This window comes from Bombina bombina, chromosome 5 (assembly GCF_027579735.1).
Source record: "Bombina bombina isolate aBomBom1 chromosome 5, aBomBom1.pri, whole genome shotgun sequence".
NCBI lineage: Eukaryota > Metazoa > Chordata > Amphibia > Anura > Bombinatoridae > Bombina > Bombina bombina.
In genome coordinates this window covers 519,648,276-519,674,798 of record NC_069503.1, presented here as the reverse complement: position 1 = coordinate 519,674,798, position 26,523 = coordinate 519,648,276, and the positions used below count along the sequence as shown (strand labels likewise).

The 26,523-nt window shown below is 38.3% G+C and overlaps 1 protein-coding gene across 1 annotated transcript in view; it reads left to right on the top strand.

The window, feature by feature from the left end:
* The window catches only part of DPY19L1 (dpy-19 like C-mannosyltransferase 1), a 550,250-nt gene that overhangs the window by 131,795 nt on the left and 391,932 nt on the right, over positions 1–26,523 (top strand). Inside the window, exons 6-7 of the mRNA XM_053715774.1 lie at positions 12,559–12,679; positions 23,872–23,965. Coding sequence (XP_053571749.1) covers positions 12,559–12,679; positions 23,872–23,965 — 215 coding nt within the window. The remainder of the gene's footprint in view (positions 1–12,558; positions 12,680–23,871; positions 23,966–26,523) is intronic.

Below are 26,523 nucleotides of genomic sequence, written 5' to 3'. Positions count from 1 at the left end.
ACTTGATATTTAGCAGTCTTTACAGATGGAGAATGTTCGATCCAAATGTTTGCTGTATTCTGTTAGGTCTCTGCAGTTACAAACCAAGTTGCTGTTGGTATCAGGTTTGGTCCCACCTTTTTATCAGTTCCTTCTTATCCAGGTCGTTCGGGACTGAGCAGTGTCAAACAAAAGTGTATATATTCTGTTCCATAAGTCCAGTAGAAAAGCTGGAGATGAGGTTAGGACGGTCCAATTTAAGTGTCGGGGAGAATGCTGTATACTGTGCATCTTGTGATATATTCGAGAACTTCTGTTGTGGAAGCTTTCTGGGTTGATCCCCATATGAAATCTCACTTGTTGGTGTAGCCTTGCTAGTTAAGGGCTTTGTATCTGGAAGCCCAGTAATAACCATTAGGGGGCAATATGTTTCACGTCAAAGAGCTGCAATAAATGATCTAATGGTACATTAGCGATTAAAGATTGCATAAGATTTTCAAACTTTACATAGTATTAGTCGATTTGATGTAAGTGAATCTCGCCCTCATGGATGCCATCTTTGACAAAATCTCTGAAAGCCAATACTCTCAAGACAGGTTTCAGAAGAGATGATATGGGTAGACTGAGGTGTTGCAGTGTCCAGTTAGGGCCAAATACCTTGGAACTCTGAGGGGGAAACATTGCCTAATGTCAGCCCTTGCATCAAAAATACAGCTAATAGTTTTGATATTAGCTCATCACTAAGTAGAGCAGTTGTATAAAGCTCAATCTTGATGATATTGCTGTAAGATGTCCCTAATAATTAGCTGTTTATCTGTCATTCAACTGGAGCTTATAGAAGTGTGACAGCGCAGGAGCACTGCATGTTTTAATATCATTTTGTTTGCACAGTATACAAAGGTTTTTCAGATCAACAGCATTTTGGGGTTATACCCCTTGAAACGTTTTGTGGAATTTGTGGTTTAGGTCTCTTTTGCTGCGGACAATTAAGGACAAGTGTAAATGTGTTTGTTCTCTTTTAACCAATCCCAGAAGGCTGTTTTCAACCTTCAAGCCCCTCCTCTGTTATCACCTTTACCTCCAACCTCTGCCAAACTTAAAGAAGCATCTCTCCCTCCCACCCCCTCTATTAATGAAGCACTCTGTCCTCCTGTAACAAAGGAAGGGATCAGCGCTCTCTTAAGGTCTTCTCCTCCCACAACTTGTTCTCTGGACCTGATTCATTCATGTCTTCTTCCCTTTGTCTCTGGTTCTTTAACCCCAGCCCTAACTCATCTTGTTAAAGGTTCATAATAAAACAGCATGATTGTGTTACCTAAATATTCCAAAAGTCCAATTGTTTTCAAAGGCACCATAAGTTTTTCAAAAAAACATATTAGAATACACATTTTACTTACATTTTAGGGCAGACATAGTTGCTTTTGATGTCACTCTAAAACACCCATCATTTAGTTTCACCTTGCAGTGATTGTCCAATCCGAAACGTCCTAATTTATCTGGGAGAGCGCATAGTTGATGGACAGTGTCAGCATGAACGGAGCTCTTCTGTTTAGGCTGATGCTGCAGATGTCATATAGTGGAGCTTTTACAGTACTCGGGCGGATTGAGTACCGCTGCTCCTTAACTCGTACACCTCCTTTGAGGTGGCAGACATCAATCCGCCAGATCGCATATGATCGGGTTGATTGACACCCCCTGCTAGCAGCCGATTGGCCGTGAATCTGCAGGGGACGGCATTGCACAACCAGAACTGCTTGTGCAATGATAAATGCAGACAGCGTATGCTGTCGGAATTTATAGATGTGCGGAGGACATGATCCGCTACAGTGGATCATGTCCTCTCACACTTTGTTAAATCGGCCCCTCAGTGTGTAAATACTGCCATAGTCAAATAAACTGCACTTGCATTAAAGAACCAGTTCCAGTCTTTTGTTTGCCTTTCTTATTCATTGAAATCAATGCTGATTATTGATTCTCTGATGTGGTTACGGAAGCAGGTGAACCAATCTCATTTTACATCATCTCCCTCAGCCGTGCTCTTCTTTGATAAGCAATATGGGCCTCAACTGTCTCCTAGGCAAATAAACTCTCCTGCAGAAGCTGGACTTATTAAAGTGCTGAATACTGGCTATTGCAATGTGTGTGCATGAGCAGTGCAACTAGTAGTCGTACAACTGTCTTATTGGACAGTTAAAGCTTATTTCTTTCATCAGATGGTGAGAGTCAACGAGCCATAAGTAAACCTGTTAAAAGCATATAGAAAGATGGGGGAATTTGTGTTTGAAAAAAACAAGCTATTAATGTTTCAAGACTTTTCAATAGAAACATCTACCAAAAGAAAACAGATGATCCCGCTATGTACCAAGATTATTGATAAAGGGTTTAAAGCCTGGGTTGTGTACCCCGCAAAGATTATGATAGAAGAAAATGGGGTTAGACGAACCCTTAATAATCCCCAAGAGGCCCATGAATTTATTAGTACCCTGTAGTATATTAGGGAAATTAATTTAGGTTTAGATAGGGAAAATTATGTTAAGTAAGATAGATGCATTATGTGTCTGGGTATGCGCTGATTTTTTGTGTGTTTTTTTTTGTGTTTACTATGATGATTATAGATATGTCTTGGATGGTCGCAGTGCACACTGATAGTGTTAAATGGAAAAAAGAATTTATATTGTTGTTGAGCACTTACTATCTTAAAATTGAATATTCCGCAGATATAGGATGGGCAGTTTTTTTTTATTATGTAGGGTTCCCCCTTTTTTTTTTTTTTTTTTCTCTCTCTCTCTCTCTCTCTCCGGTCCTCTTAGCCCCTCTCTTTCCCCTCCCACCTCTGGGGTTAAGTTAATTTAGACCATAGTTTAAAAATAGCTTATCAGTGTACCTATATTTTAAATATATTTAATGGCAGTTAGGATTAATATGCTTTCTTGGAATGTAGGGGGCATTACGTCGCCTAGAAAACGCAAATTGATTATTAAACATCTGGTGAAATTTAATCCCGATATTGTGATGTTGCAGGAAACACATTTGAATTTGGCAGAAGCTATGAAATTAAAGTGTAAATGGGTAGGGGAATGTGTTGCAGCTCCAGGAGTTAAAAGAAAATCAGGGGTAGCTATCTTGTTTCATAAAAATCTAGATTACAATATTGTGAAGAAGGAGATTGACCCAGAAGGAAGATACCTGATATTACATATTCAGATTAATAGGTGCAATTTTGTCATCTGCAATATATACGGTCCCAATTCTTTTTCTCCTATTTTCTGGGAAAATATTAGAAGTAAATTATTTTTATTATCAGCAGCTAATTTAGTTTTAGGGGGGGATTTTAATATGACGTTATGTCCCATTTTAGACAGATTGTCCTCAAAAAATCTACGTGAAAATAACAAAGTAGCAAAATACTTTAAGTCTTTTTGTCATGAATTAAAATTAATTGATATATGGAGATTTAAAAATCCAGAATTGCGTAGTTTTTCATGTGAGTCTAAATCCCACATGACATTCTCGAGAATAGATATGTTCTTAATCTCTAAACCACTTGCCTTATGTAGATCAGAAGCAAATATCCATGATATTGTTATTTCTGATCATGCAGTAATCTCTTTCACATTGGTGGCCATCTCCCCCCCTAAGGCCCAGAATACGTCTTTTTTTTTCCCTCGATTTTTGACGGATAGTCCTAAGTTCAGCAATTGGTTAAAACAGAAGTGGAAGGACTATGTTACCTTCAATATAGGGCAATTTAGTAAACCAGAGGTATTCTGGGAAGCAGCGAAAGCTGTATTAAGGGGGGAAATTAAACTTTATTTATCTACTTGGAAGAAGAAAAAGCTGGAGCAAGAATTACAGTTAACAGCACAAGTTAGAAATGCTCTTAGAAAATTCTATGTCGATCAGACAAGAGATAACTGGGATAGATATTGTAAATTGAAAAGGGAAAGAGATATCTTTCTCAAACAAAGGTCACAGGAAGATGAATTGAAAATAAACTATCAATTTAGAGGTCATTATGGGACCTCAGCCAAATTTCTGGCTAAAGTAGCTAAGGTGAGAAAAAGTAAGAATCTTATCTCGACTATTAAAGTGGAGAACATAAAGTATACTAATACAGAGGATATTAGTCAGACATTTTTTAACGTATTTCAACGGCTTTACGCGGAAACACAGGTTAATGCGGACAATGCATTAAACTTCTGGGCGAGTGTCAATCTCCCTAGTATTTCGGAGGAGAATTTATCAGAGCTCAACAGACCTATCTCGGAGGAGGAAGTTCTTGAGGCTATACAATCAGCTAATCTTAATAAATCACCAGGACCGGATGCTATACCGATAGAATTTTACAAAATTCTGAAGGAAGAAGTAAAATTATCATTAGTGAATCTGTTTAATTATTATTTTTCTGCTGGTAATTCAATGTCTAATTATTTCTCGGCTGCGCGTATATCCTTGATTTTAAAGAAAGGTAAGGACCCGGAAGATCCAGGGTCGTATAGGCCTATATCAGTACTCAATGCTGATTATAAATTGCTGACTGCTATTATCTCGATTTGGCTGGCCAAGTTATTAGATGGGATTATTCATCCAGATCAAACTGGATTTATGAGGGATAGGAATTCTCTTAAGAATATACGTCAAGTGACTACATTTCTGGATTATGCATGGAATCTAGATCCCAAGAACGAACAATTTAAAAAGATTTCTGAAGCAGCTATTTTAACAGTAGATGCTGAGAAGGCCTTTGATGCAGTGAATTGGAACTACCTATTTACAGCATTGGAACGGTTTGGATTCAAGAATCAGTTTCTGGAATTTGTCAGGAATTTATATAAAAACCCGATTTCATTTCTCTGCATCAATGGCCATTCTTCCCCATATATTTCACTTAAAAGAGGGACAAGACAAGGGTGTCCCCTCTCCCCATTGCTTTTTAATTTAGCATTGGAGCCTTTTGCTATTTTATTGCGGGATAGGCTATTAGGGATTCAACTCGGTTCCTTTAGGTTAAATACTCTCTTATATGCGGATGATTTGTTAATATTCTTGGATAAGGCACAATATTCCATCCCCATATTGTTACAATTATTTAAAAAATGTTCCTCCTTCTCAGGATATAAAATACATTTCGATAAGAGTGAACTCCTCTGGGTAGTCAAGAAAGGATCCAACTGGGAAGATCACCCTTTCAAAGTGGTTGAGTTCTTTCGATATCTAGGTATTACCTTTCATAGAAACCCAACAATCTGGTATAAATTAAATTTTCCTCCGATATTACAAAAAATTAAAAATGATCTTGAAAACTGGGCCTCGCTTCCTATCTCATTGACTGCTAGAATCAATCTGATTAAAACTATTATCTTCCCTAGAGTTCTATATCTTCTCCAGAATCTCCCGCTATTTATGACCAATAAAGATATTTGTAATGTACAGTCTTGGTTATCTAAATTTATATGGGGTAATAAGAAGCCAAGGATTAGTCTTAGTAAACTGATTCAGAAACGTTCTAGGGCAGGGCTGGCCTTACCAGACTTTAGGCTTTATAACTTGTCTAGCTTAGTCAAACTGGCCCTCGATTGGATCACAGGGGTAGATAAGTTCGTGACAATAGAGCTAGAATCATTCCTGATCTCCCCTTTCTCATTGAAAGCTGTTCTCCATTGCCCGGTACTAAAGTTACCCTCAAATCTTAGTAAACTAATTTCCCTTAAAAATGTTATTATAGCTTGGCAAAAAATTTGTCGAAAATTAAAAATCTCCCCATTTTTTTCGGAATTTCTCCCTATAGTAGGTAATCCGGAATTTACTCCGGGTATAAATCAGGGAGTGTTTAGATTATGGGCTGAAGCTGGACTGACTTATGTTTATCAGTTATTTGATGATAATCAGTTATTACCCTCAGAATTATTATTTCAAAGGTTTAATTTACATTGTTCGAATCTATTTGCCTATTTTCAATTACGGCATTATATATTTACGCAAAAATGGAATACTGAATTTTTGGGGGATTGGTTGGACATTAAAAATATTATCCGGCAATTTTCTCTGGGTCAGTCTTCGATATCATTGATCTACGATATTCTTCTGGCTAGACAGGGTGAATTATGCGTAGATAAACTATATAACTTTTGGAAGAAATATTTGCCAGAATTAGAGGAGAACAGGATTGAGCGAAGCTTTACAGAGTTAGAAAAATTACAAGTTTCCATATCATGGAAAGAAGCGCACCTAAAATTAGTCAACAATTATTATCTTTCCCCAGATAAAATGGCCAGATTCTATCCTTCTCAGAATTATGCCTGCCCAAGGTGTTCTATGGATAGGGCGGATATTCTCCATATGTTTTGGTCTTGTCCAAAGATCCAACAATATTGGCAAAAGATAAGATTCTGGTATAGTAAAATCTATAGAGATATGGCACCATTCACTGCTGATGAGGTAGTTTTTCTAACTAATGCTGAGTTACGCCCTAAAAGGGTGATAAAGATATTTAACACAATTATTATAATTGCGAGACAGTTAATCACTAAAGGCTGGAAAGGTCATACAGCCCCTAGAGTCACAGGGTTCCTTAAAGAAATTCAGTTTCAAATTTTATTTGAATCCTTTCATACTAAATTTATAGCTGAACGTAGGGTCAGGGCCTTCCTTCTGGATTGGTCTCCACTAATTATTTCTTACCCATTACAGATTCAAAGACGTATTTTACAACCCTTCTTAAATACTATAGCCTTCTTAGAATTGGTTATATTAGAATTATTCCCGTCAACATGGATATCGGGTCCCCGGGAGATAACATTATGAAATAGTAATTTTGTAACAATAAGTAGAGAAAGAGAAGAGGTAGGGCAAGTAAGAGAAGTAGGTGGTGGGCGGAGGGGGTGGGGGGGGGGAGAGAGAGAAAGTGTATAGTATAGATTATTTTTTTTTTTTTTTTTTTTCTTTCTTCTTTTCTTTTCTTTCTCCCGGTTCATTAGTGGTTTAAATATTTATAAAATTTCCAGCGATATAATTGATCAGATTCTAAAAGTCAGGTATTAGTATTTACTTGTCTTGTTATGTTTGCTCGGTATCACTCACTATTGTTATTCTTTATATTTCTGTCTTTGTATATGTATGAAGGCCTTGCATGGCACAATGAAATACAACTTGACATGTATTTATTTTCTTTTTCTGTTGTTGCTGGAACTAATAAAGATATTCATAAAAAAAAAAAGAGTCAACGAGCCATCACGTGTATTAATATTCATCTCCTGGATTCTAGAAGGAGGCAAAATACCCGAACACACCAGAGCTTTAAATCTCTCTCAAGTCTCATAATCCTCAGTCATTTTCTTTACCCTCTGTGGTGAGGAGTGAGGTGAAAGTCAAGTGCAAGATCTACTTATCTCTTGAAAGGGGATCCTCTAACAGATTTGAGGCACAAATTATTCTTACAGTAAAAGGTGAAAGGTGTTGCAGGCCTCCCAGATAAAATGTGGACTTGTGCACCAATCTCCTGGTCAACAGTGAGCTGCTCCTTGTGGATCCATAGCCCTTCCAAGGTGTAATGTGGACTTTTCCACCAATACCCTGGGTTGTATATGCTGTTACTAATTCAGATCCTTAGCATCATGCTCGCATTGCTTAAAGGGACAGTCCACACCAGAATTTTTGTTGTTTAAAAAGAAAGATAATCTCTTTATTACCCATTCCCCAGTTTTGCATAACCAACACAGTTATAATAATACACGTTTTACCTCTGTAATTTTCTTGTATCTAAGATTCTGCTGACTGCCCCCTTATTTCAGTTCTTTTGACAGACATGCAGTTTAGCCAATCAGTGCTCACTCCTAGGTCACTTTACGTGCATGAGCTCAATGTTATCTATATGAAACACGTGAACTAATGCTCTCTAGTGGTCAAAATGTATTCAGATTAGAGGCAGTCTTCAAGGTCTAAGAAATTAGCATATGAACCTCCTAGGTTTAGCTTTCAAATAAGAATACCTAGAGAACAAAGCAAAATTGGTGATAAAAGTAAAAGTAAATTGAGAAGTTGTTTAAAATTCCATGCCCTATTTAAATCATGAAAGTTTTTTTGGGACTTGACTGTCCCTTTAAGATGAGCTTGTCTGCTAGAAACAAGTTGCTGCAGCTGAGGTAAGCCCAGGGGACAGAGTTGCTGTTTGGTAAGTACCTGCACCTTATAAGCCCATCAGCTATTAGTATGAACATGTACACATGATTCATATGGAATGGTGATGTATATTCTAAACCATACACCTCTATACTAGTAGTTTTTAGCACTTTTGAAAAACTATGTTTTTTTAGTTTACTGTTGCTTTAAATTTAGTGTGGTCGGTTTTTCACATTCAAATTTTGCTTCTGAGCTATGCGCATTATGTTCACCTGCGCTAAATTTCTGTCTGTTATCTTCTGGTTTTAGTGCTCACTGGTAGTGCAGGCACGCTAAGGGTTATAGGTTTTATAGTGATTTTTAGCGTGTCCTTTCTGTGTTATAATCCTTTCCTGTTCCTGTGTTGGTGTAACATTCTCATTATCTATGAAGGTTCTCAGGATCGGTGGAGGTGGTAAGGCACTTTGATCATCAGTACTGGGCTCTAAATTTGGAGTACACATTTTATTTAAACCTTTATGTATTGTAATATGCTATGTAAGCGTTTCTACTGTTTTCAAGTTTTTTCCAGAGCTTATTTGAACAGTACCTTATAATTACTATTTACCTTTTTATGGGTTAATTGGTGATACATTGTACCTTTTTCTCCCCTTTGGGGTTGCTTCTGTTTATCTCTGATACTTAAGCTAATTCCTTACTGATACTATGGAGCAAACTGGTGCAGCTCAGGCCTCTGGTCCTCCAACTGTCACTTTAACCTCTTCAAGTAAGTGTTTGCTTTTGGGAGGATTCTCAGGTGTTTGTCCCTGCTCAGCTGTGAACCTCATGTGCTGAGTTTATTGCTAATCCTGAACAGGGATAATGGAACTAACTACTATCCCTCTTTTTATTAAACTATAGTTTGAAGAGCTTTAAAATATGCATAAATATTTAGTGCCCCTGCGGCTGAACTTTTTTTCACTTTCTGCAACATGATTTTTTTGTGAAAAAAATTCTGAAGGTCGTTGCCTTTGCAGATCGGGGAAGGTTATGTGTTTTTTTTTTTTTAAAACCCTGATTTACAGTCACCAATCAATGTGCTTACATAGTGCAGCTAGAGCACAATACTGTTTGAACAGCCTAATGTGGAGCAACACTGTATATGCCCTGTTCTTTCTCCAGACATGATGCAATTTCTGAGATGGCATCTCAGATCAAAGCATGTTTTTGGCCGGGGGCTTAGTGCCGATTAACAAAAACACGCCAGCATGAAGTGAAATTGTACAAAAATGTTGTTTTTGTTTTTTTTAGCATTATATTGTAAACTAGGTTTTCTCCTTCACATGGACAAACCTTGCATAGGTATATAAACAGCTCTCAAGCTAAAATATGCCTTTCTAAAATTCTTCAAGGTTTCTCAATGTACTGACAAGCCTTCTTAGATAATATCTCCAGACCAGAGAAGATTAAAGGCCCTTAATATTGTACAACATTAAAGCATTTTTCTCTATTATGTTTTGAAAACACAAACTGTTTTTTCTCTTCACATACAGTTATATAAAAAATTTTATAAGTCATCTTTTTAAAGGAGCATTAGTTCCTTGAACATTTATGGATAAAAGTGCTGCATCACATGCTTTTTACATATAGCCATCCAACCTCTGCTGTTGCCAACCCTGCTCTGCTTACATTCAGAAACATGTAGTGTAGCCACCAATAAGCAAGCACTATCCAGGGTGCTGAACCTAAAATGGGCCGGCTACTAAGCTTTACATTCCTGCTTTTCAAATAAAGATAGAAAAAGAACTAAGACAAATTGATAATAGAAAGTAAATAAGAAAGTTGCTTAAAATTGCATGCACTATCTGAATCATGACAGAAAAAAATTGGGTTTAGTATCCCTTTAATAAACATTAAAAAACATTTTCCTAATCATCCAAGATATATCTGTTCATATGGCCTTCAGCCTACTCTCTACAAAAGTGATGATAATGGCTCTATAAATGTATTGGTGCTGGTAAATAAACAGTATTAGAACTAAGGAAGAAGATGTACATCCTAACTTGCTGCGTGGTTCTTCTATTCATGTGTTAACGTCAAACCATCACCATAGCACAAGTACTAAGATATAAATTTCCTTATAGTTGAAAACTAAACTAGACTAAACTACACTAGACTTTATAACTATTATTTTAATAATCATCATAAATTAAATTCAAATATCATGTATTTACACAATAAGAAAATCAGACCAATTGAATTACCCCTGCCCCTTAAACTATAAATAGTAAGTCAAACATATTCTAGCACCTAAAGTAAATTTACTAACACATTTACTCACAGTTCAGTAATCACTTAGTTTTGTTTTTTAATAAGCAAATATCATTAGTACACAAACAGTTTCAGCAATCTAGGTGTAAAATCCGGTACTATGAACAGGAATAAGTATTAACCTGTATTATTAATAAGCATGCTGTCATGTTCTGTCTCAGGATATTTTGTGACAGCCTCATTGCCTGGAACAGTTGCTTTAAATAAAGATTAGTAGAAGCCATATAGATTAAAAGATAACAGATTTATTTAAATAACAAAATACTTTGAGCAAAAACTTGGAGGGTATTTTAAATATATACTATTCAGGTATGTTATGTCCACATACGCCAGGAGTGGAAAGGAACAAACAAGTAAGGAGAGATGCAGTTTCAAAAGGAAAGTCTTTCTCCTGGTAATAACTGAAGTGCAGGATTTGCACAAAGCAGGAAATCCCTGTAAACAGGTAGCAGGTTTAAAGGTAAAGTCTTTCTCCTAGTAATAACTGAAGTGCGGGATTTGCACAAAGCAGGAAACAACCTTGTAAACAGGTAACAGGTTTAAAGGTAAAGTCTTTCTCCTGGTAATAACTGAATTGCAGGAATTGCATAAGGTAGGAAACAAACTTGCAAACAGGTGCAAAGGTGAAGTCTTGCTCCAAATATGTACTGGAGTACAGGAAACAGGTTCTGGCTTGTGACAACACAGAAAACAATGTGAAGACAATATGCAGCCTAACAGCCGGCCTTAAATAGGGAGGTTTTGCACAGGATTGGCTCTGAGTATATTCAAAATTAAGTGCACCTGTGTTTTGCACAGGTGAAAATACAATTAGACAAATACACATTTGACAGATCTTTTAAGTTGCATGCTATTGCATTTGAAATACACAACTGCTAGAACTGGCTGTGGCTCAACACACAAGCAAACAGTGTAGTAAGCACAGAGCCACAGGTTTCAATCCCCACACAGTCCCTTCGAGCAGAATGCCTCCCAGACTTTTTCTTTTTAGTCTGGAGGCTTGGTTCCTGACGCATGCTATGTTAACACTTATATATATATATATATATATATATATATATATATATATATATATATATATATATATATATATATATATATATATATATATATAATTCACATTTCAAGGACTAGCTGTATATACCCCAGTACAAAATCCGGATTGACTCATCCATATGAGGCAGGTAGTGGATGGAGTTTGATTACTGAAAAACAGTTGCAGCAAAAAGCATCTTAGAGCGTTCAAAATATGTTTGCATTCAAAATATGTTTGACTCTTGCAAGTCTGCAGACATTTATTGTAAAAACAAGATGTTTATGGTTCCCTTAAGATATATTGATGTGCTTGTTGATATCATTAACAATATTCTAGTTTAAAGGGACATGAAACCCAAAAAAATTTTCTGTGATTCAGATAGAGAATATAATTTTAAACAACTTTCTAATTTACTTCTATTATCTAATTTGTTTCATTCTCTTGGTATGCTTTGTTAAAGGAGCAGCATTGCACTAATGGTTTCTAACTGAACACATGGGTGAGCCAAAGACAATCGGTATATATATATATATATATATATATATATATATGCAGCTACCAATCAGCAGCAAGAACCTAGGTTCTCTGCTTCTCCTGAACTTTCCTAGATAAACCTTTCAGCAAAGGATAACAAGAGAAAGAAGGAAATTAAATAATAGAAGTAAATTAGAAAGTTGTTTAAAATGTAATTCTCTATCTGAATCATGAAATAATGTCCCTTTAAAATAAAAACACTATAAAGCGTAAAAACAATAACATGTTCTTAAATGTTGTTTAATCATGTATAATCTGTGGTATTTGCTTTTTTTGTGATTTGTAATTTCATGTTCTATGTATATGTTTACCAATAAAAACTAAGGCAAACTGTTTGAAATATTCCATTATTTAGAAACCTTAGCAAACTAACACTTCTTTTTGTTTTGTACCAACTTTATCAATCATAGACGCTCTAATAAGCACATTTCAAATTAATCCTAGTTTAGATTGGATTATCTCTGCAAATTCAAGCACAGAGCTGAATGTTGGCAAGGGATAAAACTCTTCTTTGGCAGGCAAACAAAAATGTTTTCCTAAAATCTTGTTGGTTATGGTTTCAAATCTTTTTCTCTATGCAGGTCATTTTGGCCCACTGGTACCGCGTATATACAAAGAGCATGAATCTCATTGGAATTGAAACAAAGACTTGCTGGAAGGTTAACCGTGGAGAACATCTCTCTCCAGTTTATAGCTGTGAAGGTGAATTATATTTAAATATTTTTATATTAAAAGATATCTGTGGTAATATTAAATATATATAAAAAAATTAGATTAATTTAACAGGATGTCAGATGATGTCATCTTGACAAGTGTATTATTCAAAAGATTTGACTGTTTTATTTATAAGCTAACATGGCCCCATCACAAACAATACAGTTTTGTATATCTTATGGCTAGAGAAGCCCAAATGGGGCATAACACTTTACATATCAATAACTTTTTTTTTTTACTAATCTTTATCATTTGTATCTATACTTTTTTCCTAGCTCATGAAAACTCTGTGGGCAGTTACTATAATATTCTCAATGATTCCAATGGTTTTAAAAAATATTGATTTTCAAGCTGTATCTAAAAACTAGCAGATAGTAGGAAGCAGATAAATTAATTTACAGTGGGTGTATACATATTTGAAAGAATGTAAGCAAGAAAATCTAACTTTGAGAAAGTGTTTTTGGTTTTCAAACAATTTCAATGATTGTGTACAAATATTCCTCATGTGTTGTGCACTCAATGTGTGAATGAGTCTCCTCCATGCCCCAGTTTAAAAAGTTAAAAAATTTCCCCCCCAAACTATGTATATATTTGTGTTTAATATTGCGCCAAATAATAGCAAATATATTCAATATATTTAACATTTTAAAATAGAAAACTACAACGTATAGTATGCAGGTTACTATTTTACAATTTTGCTGGCTTGATCCATGAAATAAGTTTTTTTTGCCTTTGGGCATCTGTAATAAGAACAGACAAAGGAAGCTTTATAAATGCAAAACGTTACTTTCCTTCCTTCCTTAAGGCAGGGAGAGTCAACAACTTCATTCCTTACTGTTGGGAAATACAACACCTGGCCACCAAGAGGAGGCAAAGACACCCCAGCCAAAGGCTTAAATATCCCTCCCACTTCCCCTATCCCCCAGTCATTCTTTGCCTTTTGGCACTATAGGAGGTGTCAGAGAAGTGTCAGAAGATCTGGATAGTCCTGTTTCCTTCAAGAAAGGAATGGAATTTTAAGTAATCATGTCAACCTCTCAGTGAGAGTATTGATGAAAGTTAGAGTCTGGAGATTAAGGGAAAGTTTTTCTGCGAACCCATCCAGACTGTCGCTAACAGCTCCTGAGCAATCAGTGTTGACTAGTTTCACTGCTTGCTGCTACACACTCAAGTCCATGTCATAATCACTGCTGCAAGACTGTCACACTTGAGAGGCTGTGCCTGTCCCACAGCATGGATCCTGGAGGGTAAGACTGTTTCTTATATATACAATTTAAAATGCTATACAGGGTCACAGGGTGGCTCCTTTATACCTTGAGTGTATCAAGGGTTAATATCTCCTTCAGGGAGATTATTTGAACAGTTTGGGGTTTATATCTTCTTAATGTGAGAGTTTTTTTTAGGCTCATAGACTGTGTGTGTTTTTTGGCTTGAAACAAACAGGTTTCACTTTCGTTTTTTAAATTGTTGCGCAGCTCACAATAGCTTGGCGCCCTTTTTCATAGCAGGGGAAGTCATGTCTTACATACCACGTGAACAGGTGCAGTCTTTCATTTTCTAGGATCCTGATGCAGACATCACTCCTGAGGAGAGCATTTTCACTGTCAACTGTCTGGGTCTAGGAGGTGGTGAGTGCCCCAACCATTGGGAGTATTAAGGTGCCGGTTTTAAATAATAGCGTTTTTTTTTTGCTTGTCCTTCTGTGGGTATAAATAAAGCTATGGAGGTCTCTGATACTATATTAGAAGGTTCCGCTCCTTCTGTACTGATTAATAATTCCTGTTTATATCGTGAGGAGGCTGTGGTTTACCCGCGTGATCAATTTTGTTCCATTTGCCTAAAAACTGTTCTAAAGTCTAAGAACAGAGACACGCCTGCTAATACTTATAGCGCTATTAGCCCTTCTGAGTCGTCTACTTCTCAGGAATCTGTGTCCCGCTCCACATGCAGTTCCCCGCGGCTCAACTAATCCTCTATCTGGAGGGTGCCTTTTTCCAGTGGGCTTTACCGCACAGTTACAATCGGTGGTGTCTGTGGCCTTGAGTGCCTTACCTTGCTCTAACAAACGTAAGAGAAAGGTTAAACATAGTTCTCCTGACCTAGAGTCATCTAAATATTTGTCGGATTTAGCTACTATATCCCAGCTATACGAGGATGAGTTAACCTCTGTAGCTTCAGAGGCTGAACTTACTGAGTCGGAGACTTCAGTTACTAAACCTCCTTCAGCGGAAGAACCCTCCTTTAGATTTAAAATTGAGCATCTGCGTTTTTTTATTAAAGTAGGTTCTGTCTATTCTAGAGGATCCAGAAGCTAAACTCCCTGAGAAACCTAAGATCCCTAAATTAGACAGGGTTTATGAAGATCGGAAGGTTTCTCTGACTTTTCCTGTGCCAGTTAAGATGGCGAACATTATTAGTAACAAATGGGAAAGAGTAAGAACTTCTTTTTCCCCCTCATCTAATTTTAAAAAAATGATTCCCCGTTCTTTACTCTCAATTAGAATTGTGGGGCTCCATCCCTAAGGTGGATTGCGCTATCTCTACGCTGGCTAAGCATACTACTATCCCTCTGGAGGATAGTTCTTCTTTTAGAGAGCCTATGGTAAGAAAATGGAAACTTTTCTGATGAAGATGGTTCAACATATAGAGTTTTTATTTCAACCGGCGGAAGCTGTAGCCGCGGTTGTTGGAGCAGCTACCTACTGGTGCGACACCCTGTCGGAGCTCATTGAGGTGGAGACTCCCCTCAAGGATATTCAGGAGAGAATTAAAGCACTGAGAATTGCTAACTAAATGCAAAGGCTGCTGGCTTTGCGGTGCTAGCCCGCTGGGCTCTCTGGTTGAAGTCTTGGTCTGCGAATATGACATCTAAATCCAGACTCCTTTCTCTTCCCTTCAAGGGTAAGATTTTTTTCGGACCAGGGCTGGACTCCATTATTTCTATGGTTACCAGAGGGAAAGGTGCCTTCCTACCGCAGGATAAGAAGAATAGGCCTAAGGGACGGCAACTGTCTAATTTTTATTCCTTTCGTGCTCATAAGTCACAACGACAGCAGTCCTCTTCCAAGTCCGAGCAGCCCAAGTGTATTTGGAAGCCGGCTCACTCATGGAATAAGTCCACACAGACTAATGGAATAAGTCCACACAGACTAAGAAGCCCGTTGAGAACAAATTGGCATGAAGGGGCGGCCCCCGATCCGGGATCGGTTTGAGTAGGGGACAGAGGTCAGTCCTTCCTCTGGTTCAGGAAGGACAGTTTCTGACCACAATAGACCTGAAGGATGCATAAATTCACGTCCCGATTCACAGGGAACATTTTCAGTACCTGAGTTTTGCTTTTCTGTACCATCACCTCCATTTTAGCACTTCCGTTTGGCCTAGCTACTGCTCCAAGGAGATTTACAAAGGTTCTGGGGGCTCTTCTAGCCATTGACAGAACACAAGGTATTGCAGTAGCGCCTTACCTGGATGATATTTTGGTACAGTCACCATCTTTTCGTCTACCAGAAGAACATTCGGAGTCCCTTCTCAATCTTCTTCCATCACATGGATGGAAGATAAACTTGGAAAAGAGTATTCTTACTCCAAGTACAAGGGTGAATTTCCTGAGAACTATAATAGACTCCATATCCATGAGAATATTCCTCACAGATCAGAAACGTTGCAAGCTAACTTCTGCATGTCTTGTCCTCCAGGCCTCCTTGAGACCCTCAGTGGCTCAGTGTATGGAGGTAATCAGACTCATGGTGTCCTGCATGGACATCATTCCTTTTGCCAGTTGCCACCTGAGACCCTTACAACTATGCATGCTGAGACAATAGAACGGCGACCATTCAGATCTGTCTCAACAGATCATGCTGGACAGCCTGTCGAGAGACTCGCTCTCCTGGTGGCTCTGTCCAGATCATCTGTACTAAGGCACGTTCTTTTTGAGACCGTTCTGGGAAAGTGTGACTACGAACACAAGCCTTTCCGGCTGGGGAGCCTTTTGGGGTGCCAAGAAGGCACAAGGTCTGTGGACTCAGGAGGAGTCCTTCCTTTTGATCAACATTTTGGAACTCTGGGCAATCTTAAATGTCTTGAAGGCTTGGCCCCTTCTGGGTTCGTCCCAGTTTATCAGATTCCAATCAGACAATATAACCTTGGTTGCCTATATCAACCATCAGGCAGGAACAAGAAGTTCCTTGGCGATGAGAGAAGTATCTCAGATACTAGAGTGGGCGGAGACTCAAAAATGTACACTGTCAGCGATCCACGTTCCGGGTGTGGACAACTGGGAAGCGGTCTTCATCAGCAGGCAATCCTTTCACCCAGGGGATTGGTCTCTTCACCCAGAGGTGTTTGCAGAGATATGCAGCGAGTGGGGGATGCCGGAGATAGATCTCATGGCATCCCTCCTCAATACCAAACTACCCAGGTATGGGTCGAGGGCAAGGGATCCTCAGGCGGAACTGATAGATGCCCTATCAGTACCATGGAGGTTCAGACTAATATATATATTTTTCCTCCATTACCGCTTCTCCCTCATGTGGTGGCTCACATCAAGCAGAAATGAGCATCTGTGTTTCTGATTGCTCTGTCGTGGCTGCGAAGGACGTGGTTTGTGGATCTGGTGGGGATGTCCTCATCTCCTCAGTGGAGGTTACCTTGTTGCAGTGATCTGCTGATACACAGGGTGCCTTCGTTGATCAAAATCTAGATTCTCTGAGGCTGACTGCATGGAGATTGAACGCTTAGTCTTGGCCAAGAGAGGGTTTTCTGAGAATGTTATCGACACTCTGTTTCAAGCTCATAAACCAGTTACTCGTTGTATCTACCATAAAGTGTGGAGGACTTATTTGTACCGGTGTGAAAAGCGTGTTTTTTCCTGGCGTAAGGTTAAGGTTAAAAAAGTTGAAACCTTATATGTCAAAAGACAAAAAAAGGAAACAGTATCTGTGGCGCCAAATAAGGCTGAATATATATGGAGCATCAGGCTACAAATAACAAGGATATAGAGACTGTTAAAATGTAGTATCAGAATCCTGTAGGATATATATTTATAAGTGATATAGAATTGCACTACTAAAAAACTCAATACAAACGTTACAGCAATAAAACAAAAATAAAAATCACATATGCATATGACAACGTGAAACAAATTCAACTTAAAAAGTAAAATTAGAAAGTTCGAAGGAATCCATGCTGAAAGTTTGAATCCAACGATCCTGTAAACGATACAATGAGTTTTTCACTTAAAGGTGCACTTTTTTTACTTACACTGAAAGTGAATTGCAGCTGGTCCTTATAGAGGATCTTTATCCTCCTGGTCCTTTCTTGCTTTCTTCATCTGAGAACCACAATTGTAACTTTTTAAGTTACCGAGCTCTTTTGTCAGTTACCTGACCACATCCAAGGTAATCCTAAAAACCTGGCCTGTTGGGGAGGATTGCACTGTAAGCACTTTGACATTACTCTTGACACAGTCAAATACATTCCAAGTTTCTTCAAGAGAGTCTTGCCATAACCAACGACCACATGAAAAAGAACCTGTCAGAAATATAAATACAAGCGTGAAAGTGGCGTGAATGATGTCTGAATTCGAACATGTGGGTGAATCTGAAGGTTAAGGTTGCCAGAATTTTAGCTTTCCTCCACGATGGACTGAAGAAGGGTTTATCTGCTAGTTCCCTGAAGGGACAGATATCGGCCCTCTTTGTGTTACTGCACAAAAGATTGGCTGAGCTTCCGGATGTTCAGTCCTATGTTAAGGCTCTGGCTAGGATCAGATCCGTGTTTAGATCTGGGGCTTCGCCTTGGAGCCTCAATCTTGTTCTTAGTGTTTTGCAGCAGGCTCCATTTGAGCCTATGCATGCTGTTGACATTAAATTGTTATCTTGGAAGGTTCTTTTTTTGTTGGCCATTGCCTGTGCGCACAGAGTTTCTGAAATTTCTGCTTTGCAATTTGATCCCTCTTATCTTGTTTTTCATGCTGATAAGGTGGTTTTACTCACTAAACTAGGGTTCCGCCCTAAGGTGGTGTTTAATCGTAACATTAATCAAGAAATTGTTGTTTCTTCCTTATGTCCTAATCCTTCTTCACAATCTAGATGTGGCTCGTGCCTTGAGGTTCAATCTTCAGGCTACTAAGGAATTCAGACAATCTTCCTCTTTGTTTGTCATCCATGCGGGGAAGCGTAAGGAGCAGAAGGTTACTATGACTTCTCTGAACAAAAAGTCAAGTTCAATCTCTCAGACCGGTATGCTTGGTTATCAAACAAGAACCCAGCAAATATAATCAAACAGGATTCTTACCGGTCTGTAAGTATAGCTGTGCACTGGATAGATGAAGTAAACTCTGTTAGCTATGTGCGCTCTGGTAAATTCTCTGAGTGAATTCGGTGAAGGTTGATGGACGCTGGCCTGTGCTATCCCAAAGCAAATGCGGTTTAATTACCGCTCCGGAGACCCAGTCTGAGAGTAGCGCTTCCTGATGTATCTCCTCTCGACTATTTTGGGTCGATCAACAGACTTGGTGTAAAACACGTGCTAAGGCCCATCCAATCAGGGATCATCAAAAGAAAAGCAAAGATCCAATGTGCTACAGGCAGTAGAAATGAATCCCTAAACAAATCAACAGAAGCCGGGTTCCGGAGGTAAAAGGTGGATGGATCCAGATAGGTGATGGGACTCCTGGTAGTCACCATAGTGATACAGACAAAAACAAAAGTCCTGGAGACATCCGTAAAGTATAAAATCAGCTTTATTTCAAACTCTTTAAAAGGTGAAGCATCACAGACACACAAGAATCTGGCTGGTCTTACGCGTTTTGGCTTGTGCCATATTCATAGACCTGTTAGCTTGTCAGCCAGGTAACCTTAAAAACCACATGAAACAATTTCATTGGATAGTGCTAATTGGAGGAAAACTCCTCCTACAATCATTACAAATGATGTGTCATAACATAAAACATTACATTGCAGTGTTAAATGATAATGAAAAACAAAAGATCATTAATAAAAAAAGAAAATATTATAAGGGGTAAAGAAGGAACAATGTCACTTAAACATTAGTAATAGACATCTATGATATCAACAATGTTATAGATAAGAGTCAGTATAGTGTATGTCTGATGACTTATCCTAAACAAGTATATAAATTAGTAAATAAATTGTCAGGTTAGTAACACATGATATACAGCATGTAAAAATAACACAATTCTGTTTACAATTGACATCAAAAAATGAAATGAATGGGCAAAGAATAATATTAGGATGTCAGATACATATTATGGGTCTGTCACCTGTATAACATGCAAAGGCTAACAAATGAAAAGTATATGGTTTCAGCTATATGCTATCATATACAATACAAAAGAATTACCTCTGCGATTGTTTGTATGTCTTGAATAATCCAAATGATAAACGGGTATAACATGTCCTTAAATAGAGTTTTGAAGAAGATGGTGTATGATTTATTTCCAATGATTAATGACATCATACTCTGAGTTAAAACCCAGAGGTACCTGGGTCTTGAGTTTAAATATCCAGAATACCTCCTGTCTAGACAGGAGGTATTCTCTATCACCACCTCTTTTAGGACGTCATACCATTTCTATGGCTCTCCACCGGAAACAATCCACACATTTATTGTCTGTATCCAAAAAAAATTATGGACAGTGCAGAGCAACGCTTTTCATTTTTGATATACCCCAGATGATCACGTATACGTGTTCTAACACTTCTTGTGGTCATACCCACATATTGCAGTTGGTGTTGAGTGCATTCAATGAGGTATTTTACAAATGTTGTAGAGCAGTTGATACATCCATTAACAGTAAAGTGTTGTCCAGTGACACAGGAATAGAAATCATTGCCCATAGTAAGAAAATCACAAGATTTGCACCTACTGCTACCACATCTGAAGGTGCCATGTGAACTCAGCCAAGAACTTGAGAGGGGGTAATCGATGGAAGTTGGCTAGGAGCAAGTAAGTTCCCTAGAGTAAGATTCTTAGAGACTTCTCTATCTTTCTGGTTGAGGAGTGTCATCCGCTTAGCTTATGAGACAGCGGGACAACAGCCTCCTGAGAGGATAACGACTCATTCCACTAGAGCAGTGGCTTCCTCTTGGGCTTTTAAGAACGAAGCCCCAATGGATCAGATTTGTAAGGCGGCTACCTGGTCCTCCTTACACACTTTTTCTAAATTTTACAAGTTTGATGTGTTTGCTTCGGCTGAAGCAGTTTTCAGGAGAAAAGTTTTGCAGGCTGTGGTGTCCTCAGAATAGGGTCCACATCTTTTTTTCTGTTCCCTCCCGTTATTCATTCAGTGTCCTCTGGAGCTTTGGTATGTTTTCCCAACAGTAAGGAATGAAGTTGTGGACTCTCCCTGCCTTATGGAAGGAAAACACAATTTATGCTTACCAGATAAATTCCTTTCCTTCCTGGCAAGGAGAGTCCACGACCTCGCCCGTAATTTATTTTTTCGATGGGTGGCCCCTGTTTTTATATTATTTCTTCTGGCACCTTTTATACCTTGAAGTTTCTCCTACTGTTCCTTGTTCTCTCGGCAGAATGACTGGGGGATAGGGGAAGTGGGAGGGATATTCAAGCCTTTGGCTAGGGTGTCTTTGCCTCCTCCTGGTGGCCAGGTTTTGTATTTCCCAACAGTAAGGAATGAAGTTGTGGACTCTCCCTGCCAGGAAGGAAAGAAATTTATCTGGTAAGCATAAATTATGTTTTCTTTTAGAATAACTTTTTTCTTTTCTTTTCTTTTTTTTTTTTTCTACTTTGTTGATAATAAGGTCACAAAAATGTTTTCTCATGTTTGATTTAATAATTTGATTGAATTAATTAGTATAAGATAAAATATTTTGCTGTATGGTCATAAGCTTTACATGTTTAACACAGGTTAAAACAAAGCTATTTTTTTTTCAATATTTGAAAAATTATATTTTTACAGGCAGAAAAGTAAAATGTTAAATCAGAATTTTTAGTAATAATAAATATTGTTTTATATTGAAAGAACTGTTGTTTTTCTTTTTGGAAACCTTAAAACTTAAAAAGGTTGGATGATAAAGAAAACCGTTCTCCTCCCCTTGCTGCAAAGTATCTATGGTAATGTAATCTGCCTATGAGCACCTATACTATGTATCGGCACATTGCAGATGATGATGTAGCTGTACAGCTATGGAAGAAGGGATGGGAAGACCATCTTATTTTCCTTTCTAACTAATCTCCCTATAAAGTTTTTTTACAGCTGTACATTGGATACAATACAGAATTATGTACAGCAATTTAGGGATAGATTACAAGTGAATAGCTATTTATCCCTCCCGCTTGCACACTATCTTCGCTCAAACTCTGCTATTTGCACGCATCAGATACCGCGCATATTATAAATTGAAAGTAAAAGTTTTCACTTGTGCTCTAACTCAATGTGAGCAAAATGCAGAAGTTAGAATATCGCAATTGCATTAATGTATTCCCCCAAAGAAGTCAATGGAGTGCAAAAAGTGGAAAAAAAGCTAACCCAACAAGTAATGCAAACCCAATCTCGTTTAACCAAGTGTGCTAACCCGACATGAAATATGAATATTTCACATTTCTGTGTTCTGAGTGATCTGGGTCCCAGAGAGTGCTCACTTCATTATGGTTATGTACTAATTTCTGTAGCACCCTTTGCATGTTGGATAATACATATATGTGCATACAGTATATATAATTATATATATATATATATATATATATATATATATATATATATATATATATATATATATATATATATATACAATGACAAGGGAGAGCACTCACACTCAGTATATCAACTGCCAGGGTGCTAGTACAATTAAATACAACTGAACACAAAAACATGCACTCTCTGGTCTTTTCTTGAAAAATCCTTTACTGTGAAAGTAGTGACGTTTCGGGGACAAAGTATCCCCTTCCTCAGGTCTGAGGAAGGGGATACTTTGTCCCCGAAACGTCACTACTTTCACAGTAAAGGATTTTTCAAGAAAAGACCAGAGAGTGCAAGTTTTTGTGTTCACACACACACACACACACATATATATATATATATATATATATATACTGTATATACACACAGATATATACAGATATATTTAGGAATATCTATTTAGAAACTCTTAGAACATTTCCCTATGTGAAGAACATTGGAATGTGAAATATTTGCAGTAAATATTATTTTACATGTTTTCAGCTACTTGATGGCAAAGGCCTCCAATGCACTTTTATATATATATATATATATATATATATATATATATATACAGTGTGTGTATGTATATATATATATATATATATATATATATGTTTTTATGTGTATATAAGTTTGTAAATGCATATATACACATATAATACATATGTACACAGACCTATACACATACAATAGTACATACATATACAAATTTGGACGTGTAGGTATGTATCTCAATGTTAAAGCCCTTTGCATGCCTGAGCCCTCACATCTTTGAGCCCTTATAACTTTTATATGCAATATATTTTTAAATAATATTTATTAGATAGTGTTATTTTGAGTGTGCCTGTACTTTTTAATGTGTTTTGTGCAACTTTTTATTCAAGTTTAACAGTTAAACAGAACTCTGAGGTTGTGCTAACCTGACACGCGTCAAATTCAATTCACTTTCAACTTGTAATACGAGCACTACTTCTGATGTACGCAAACAACCGCAATTATTCCGATATCGCTCTTGCGCAACAGTTGGCGCTTGAATCGTAATCTGGCCTTTTTCTGCTATTCCTTGAAAAGATGTGCACTCTTATAATATGAAATACAAATATTCATAGTTCATTGTGCATCACATCAAAACGTTCACATCTTAGGATAGATTAGACCCGCATGCACTCACTAAGACCAGATTTTCTTTAATGGCCACCCCTCTAACATTTATTTTGTGATGGGTTGACTTATGGTTCCTTATTTACATATATTAATATGTCTACCCAATTTATACAACTAAATGTACAAAAACAAATTATTTGTTTTAGTTTACTCTGCTTTTATACTCTGTATTAAAATGTATAGTTATTCGTTATGGCCTTAAAATGTAAAACTCCAAAAATATAATTGATTTTTGTTTTTTTAATTTGTTTTAAATATTATTCCGTATAACTTTATAATTATGCTAATTTTAACAAAATGTTTTATTTTATAGGCTTAGGAGATCCAGCTTACTTTTATGTCACATTGATATTTATTTTGAATGGAGCAATGATGTCAGGATTCTTTATTTATGGAACATATCTGAGGTAAGGCTGTGCCAAAAGATTGCTTGCTTTGTATTATTTTTAGAGGTATTTATAATGCTTACAGTTTTGAAAAAAAGAGGATGCATAATGTATGTATTGCCACATACCAAATCTACAGTTAGAAAGAAATAATGACATTGTATGTATGTTAAGATAATGTATATGGCCAATACTTTTCACTCAGTCTACTTTATTCTTGCAAATATCAATCCCTAAAGGACAGAGTTTTTTCCCAGTTTCCGTTCTTAAATGTCCACGGCTTCATTCATTACTTTTGGGAATAAAGAACCTGGCCACTAGGAGGAGGCAAAGACACCCCAGCCAAAGGCTTAAATACCTCCCCCACTCCCCCAGTCATTCTTTGCCATTCAAGAGCGATGCTTCTACCTGTCACACTTGAAGGGCCGTGTTCCTGTTCCACGGCATAGATTCTGGTAAGATTGTTTCATTTTTTTATACATAATGATAACACAGAAGACAGGGTCACAGTGTGGCGCCTTTTATCTTATGGAATCAAGGGTTAATATTCCTGGTAAGGGGATTATTGAACGGGGGGGGGGGGTTATACATGATATTGTTTATTGTGTGATTATGTGCGAGATGAGGCTCTGGCAATGGTGGAACTTTCAGGTTGACTTCCGGGAGTATTTGCGTGTCCGGTTTTGGCGTTTTCTCCTTAGTGCAGGGGCGGTCGTGCGAGGCATTCCATGTAACCGGGTGCGGTCTCCACTTCCTCTGTTGATCAGCGTCGCAGGAGATGAAGCGGTTTCTGTAGTCCGGGTCATAGGAGGTGGTGAGTGCCCCGGCCATTGGAGGTATAAAGGTGCCTGTTTAAGTTTATCTAGTCCATAATAAAAGCACAAGCTATGGAGGACTCTGACGCGTTAGAGGGTACTCCCTCTTTAACAAAGTCTCATTCCTGTGTTTATAGTGAGGAGGTTCTTTTAGATCAGCCTGCTCAACTATGTTCCATATGCCTTGATAAAGTTTTGACATCTAAAAATAAAGGGATGTCTACTACTACTGAGCCGTCCACCTCTGAGGGTTCCTTGTCCCGCAAGGTGGCTTCCCTGCTTTTATCGCCGAGTGCAGATGCAGCGCCCCAGGGTCCAACCATTACTCCTACGGGAGAGATTCGTTGGCCATCAGATTTTGTGGATCAACTGCAAACGGTGGTATCGAAAGTGATCCATGCCTTACCACGTTCTGCTAAGCGCAAGCGTAGGGCGTATCATGGCTGGCCGGCTCAGGGGTTGTCTACGGATATCAGAGACGTTATACGATGACGAGGCCCACTCTGACTCTTCCGAGGAGGCTCCTTCTGGGTTGGAGTCTGGGTCATCTCATCCTCCGGTTGTGGAGGAGCCTGACTTTAGGTTTAAGATAGAGAGTTAGCGCTTTTTGCTGAAGCAAGTGCTGGCTACTCTGGAGGTTCTGGAACAGAAGCTTACAGAGGAACCTTCAATTCCTAAGCTTGATAAGGTATATGAGGACAGGGTGGTCCTCAGACCTCATCGATTCCTGTTAAAATGGCTAGCATCATTAAGAATGAATGGGAGCGATTAGGTTCTTCCTTTTCCCCTTCTTCCTTTAAGAAACTGTTCCCCATCCCGGACTCTCAACTTGAGCTGTCCCTAAGGTGGATAGTGCTATTTCCACTCTCGCGAAGCGGAAAACTATTCCTCTCGAGGATAGATCGTTGTTTAAGGAGCCCATGGATAAAAAGTTGGAAAACATGTTAAGGAAAATGTTTCAGCACATAGGGTTTGTTTTTCAACTGGCAGTGGCTGTAACCGCAGTTTCCGGATCTGCAACATATTGGTGTGAATTCCTGTGTGATATGGTCGAGAGGGAGACTTCCATCCATGAGATACAGGATAAGATTATGGTGTTGAGGGTCGCCAATTCTTTCATTTGTGACACCAATATGCAAATTATTTGCCTGAACGCAAAGGTTTCAGGATTCTCCATTTTAGCTTGCAGGGCTCTGTGGATAAAGTCTTGGTCTGCAGACATGACCTCTAAGTCGAGGCTGTTGTCTCTGCCTTTTCAAGGAAAGATTCTGTTTGGTCCAGGATTGGATTCGATCATATCCACGGTTACGGGAGTCAAGGGAGCTTTCCTACCGCAGGATAAGAAGGCTAAGCCTAAAGGATCTACTTTTCGTCCCTTTCATGCGGACAAGGCCCAGCGCCAGCAGCCCGCCACGAATGCGGATCAGTCAAAGGGAACTTGGAAGCCTGCTCAGTCTTGGAACAAGTCCAAGCAGAACAAGAAGCCCACTGAGACAAAATTGGCATGAAGGGTCGGCCCCCGACCTGTCTCCGGACCAAGTAGGGGGCAGATTTTCTCTCTTCTCCGAAGCCTGGTTGCAGGACGTTCAGGACCCTTGGGTTCTGGAGGTTGTCGCCCAGGGTTACAGGATAGGATTCAGGTCCCATCCGCCCAGGGGCAGATTTCTCCTGTCAAACCTGTCTTTAAGACTGGAAAAGAGAGAGACCTTTCTAGAATGTGTGAGGGATCTCTCCTCTCTAGGTGTTATTGTACAAGTACCCCAA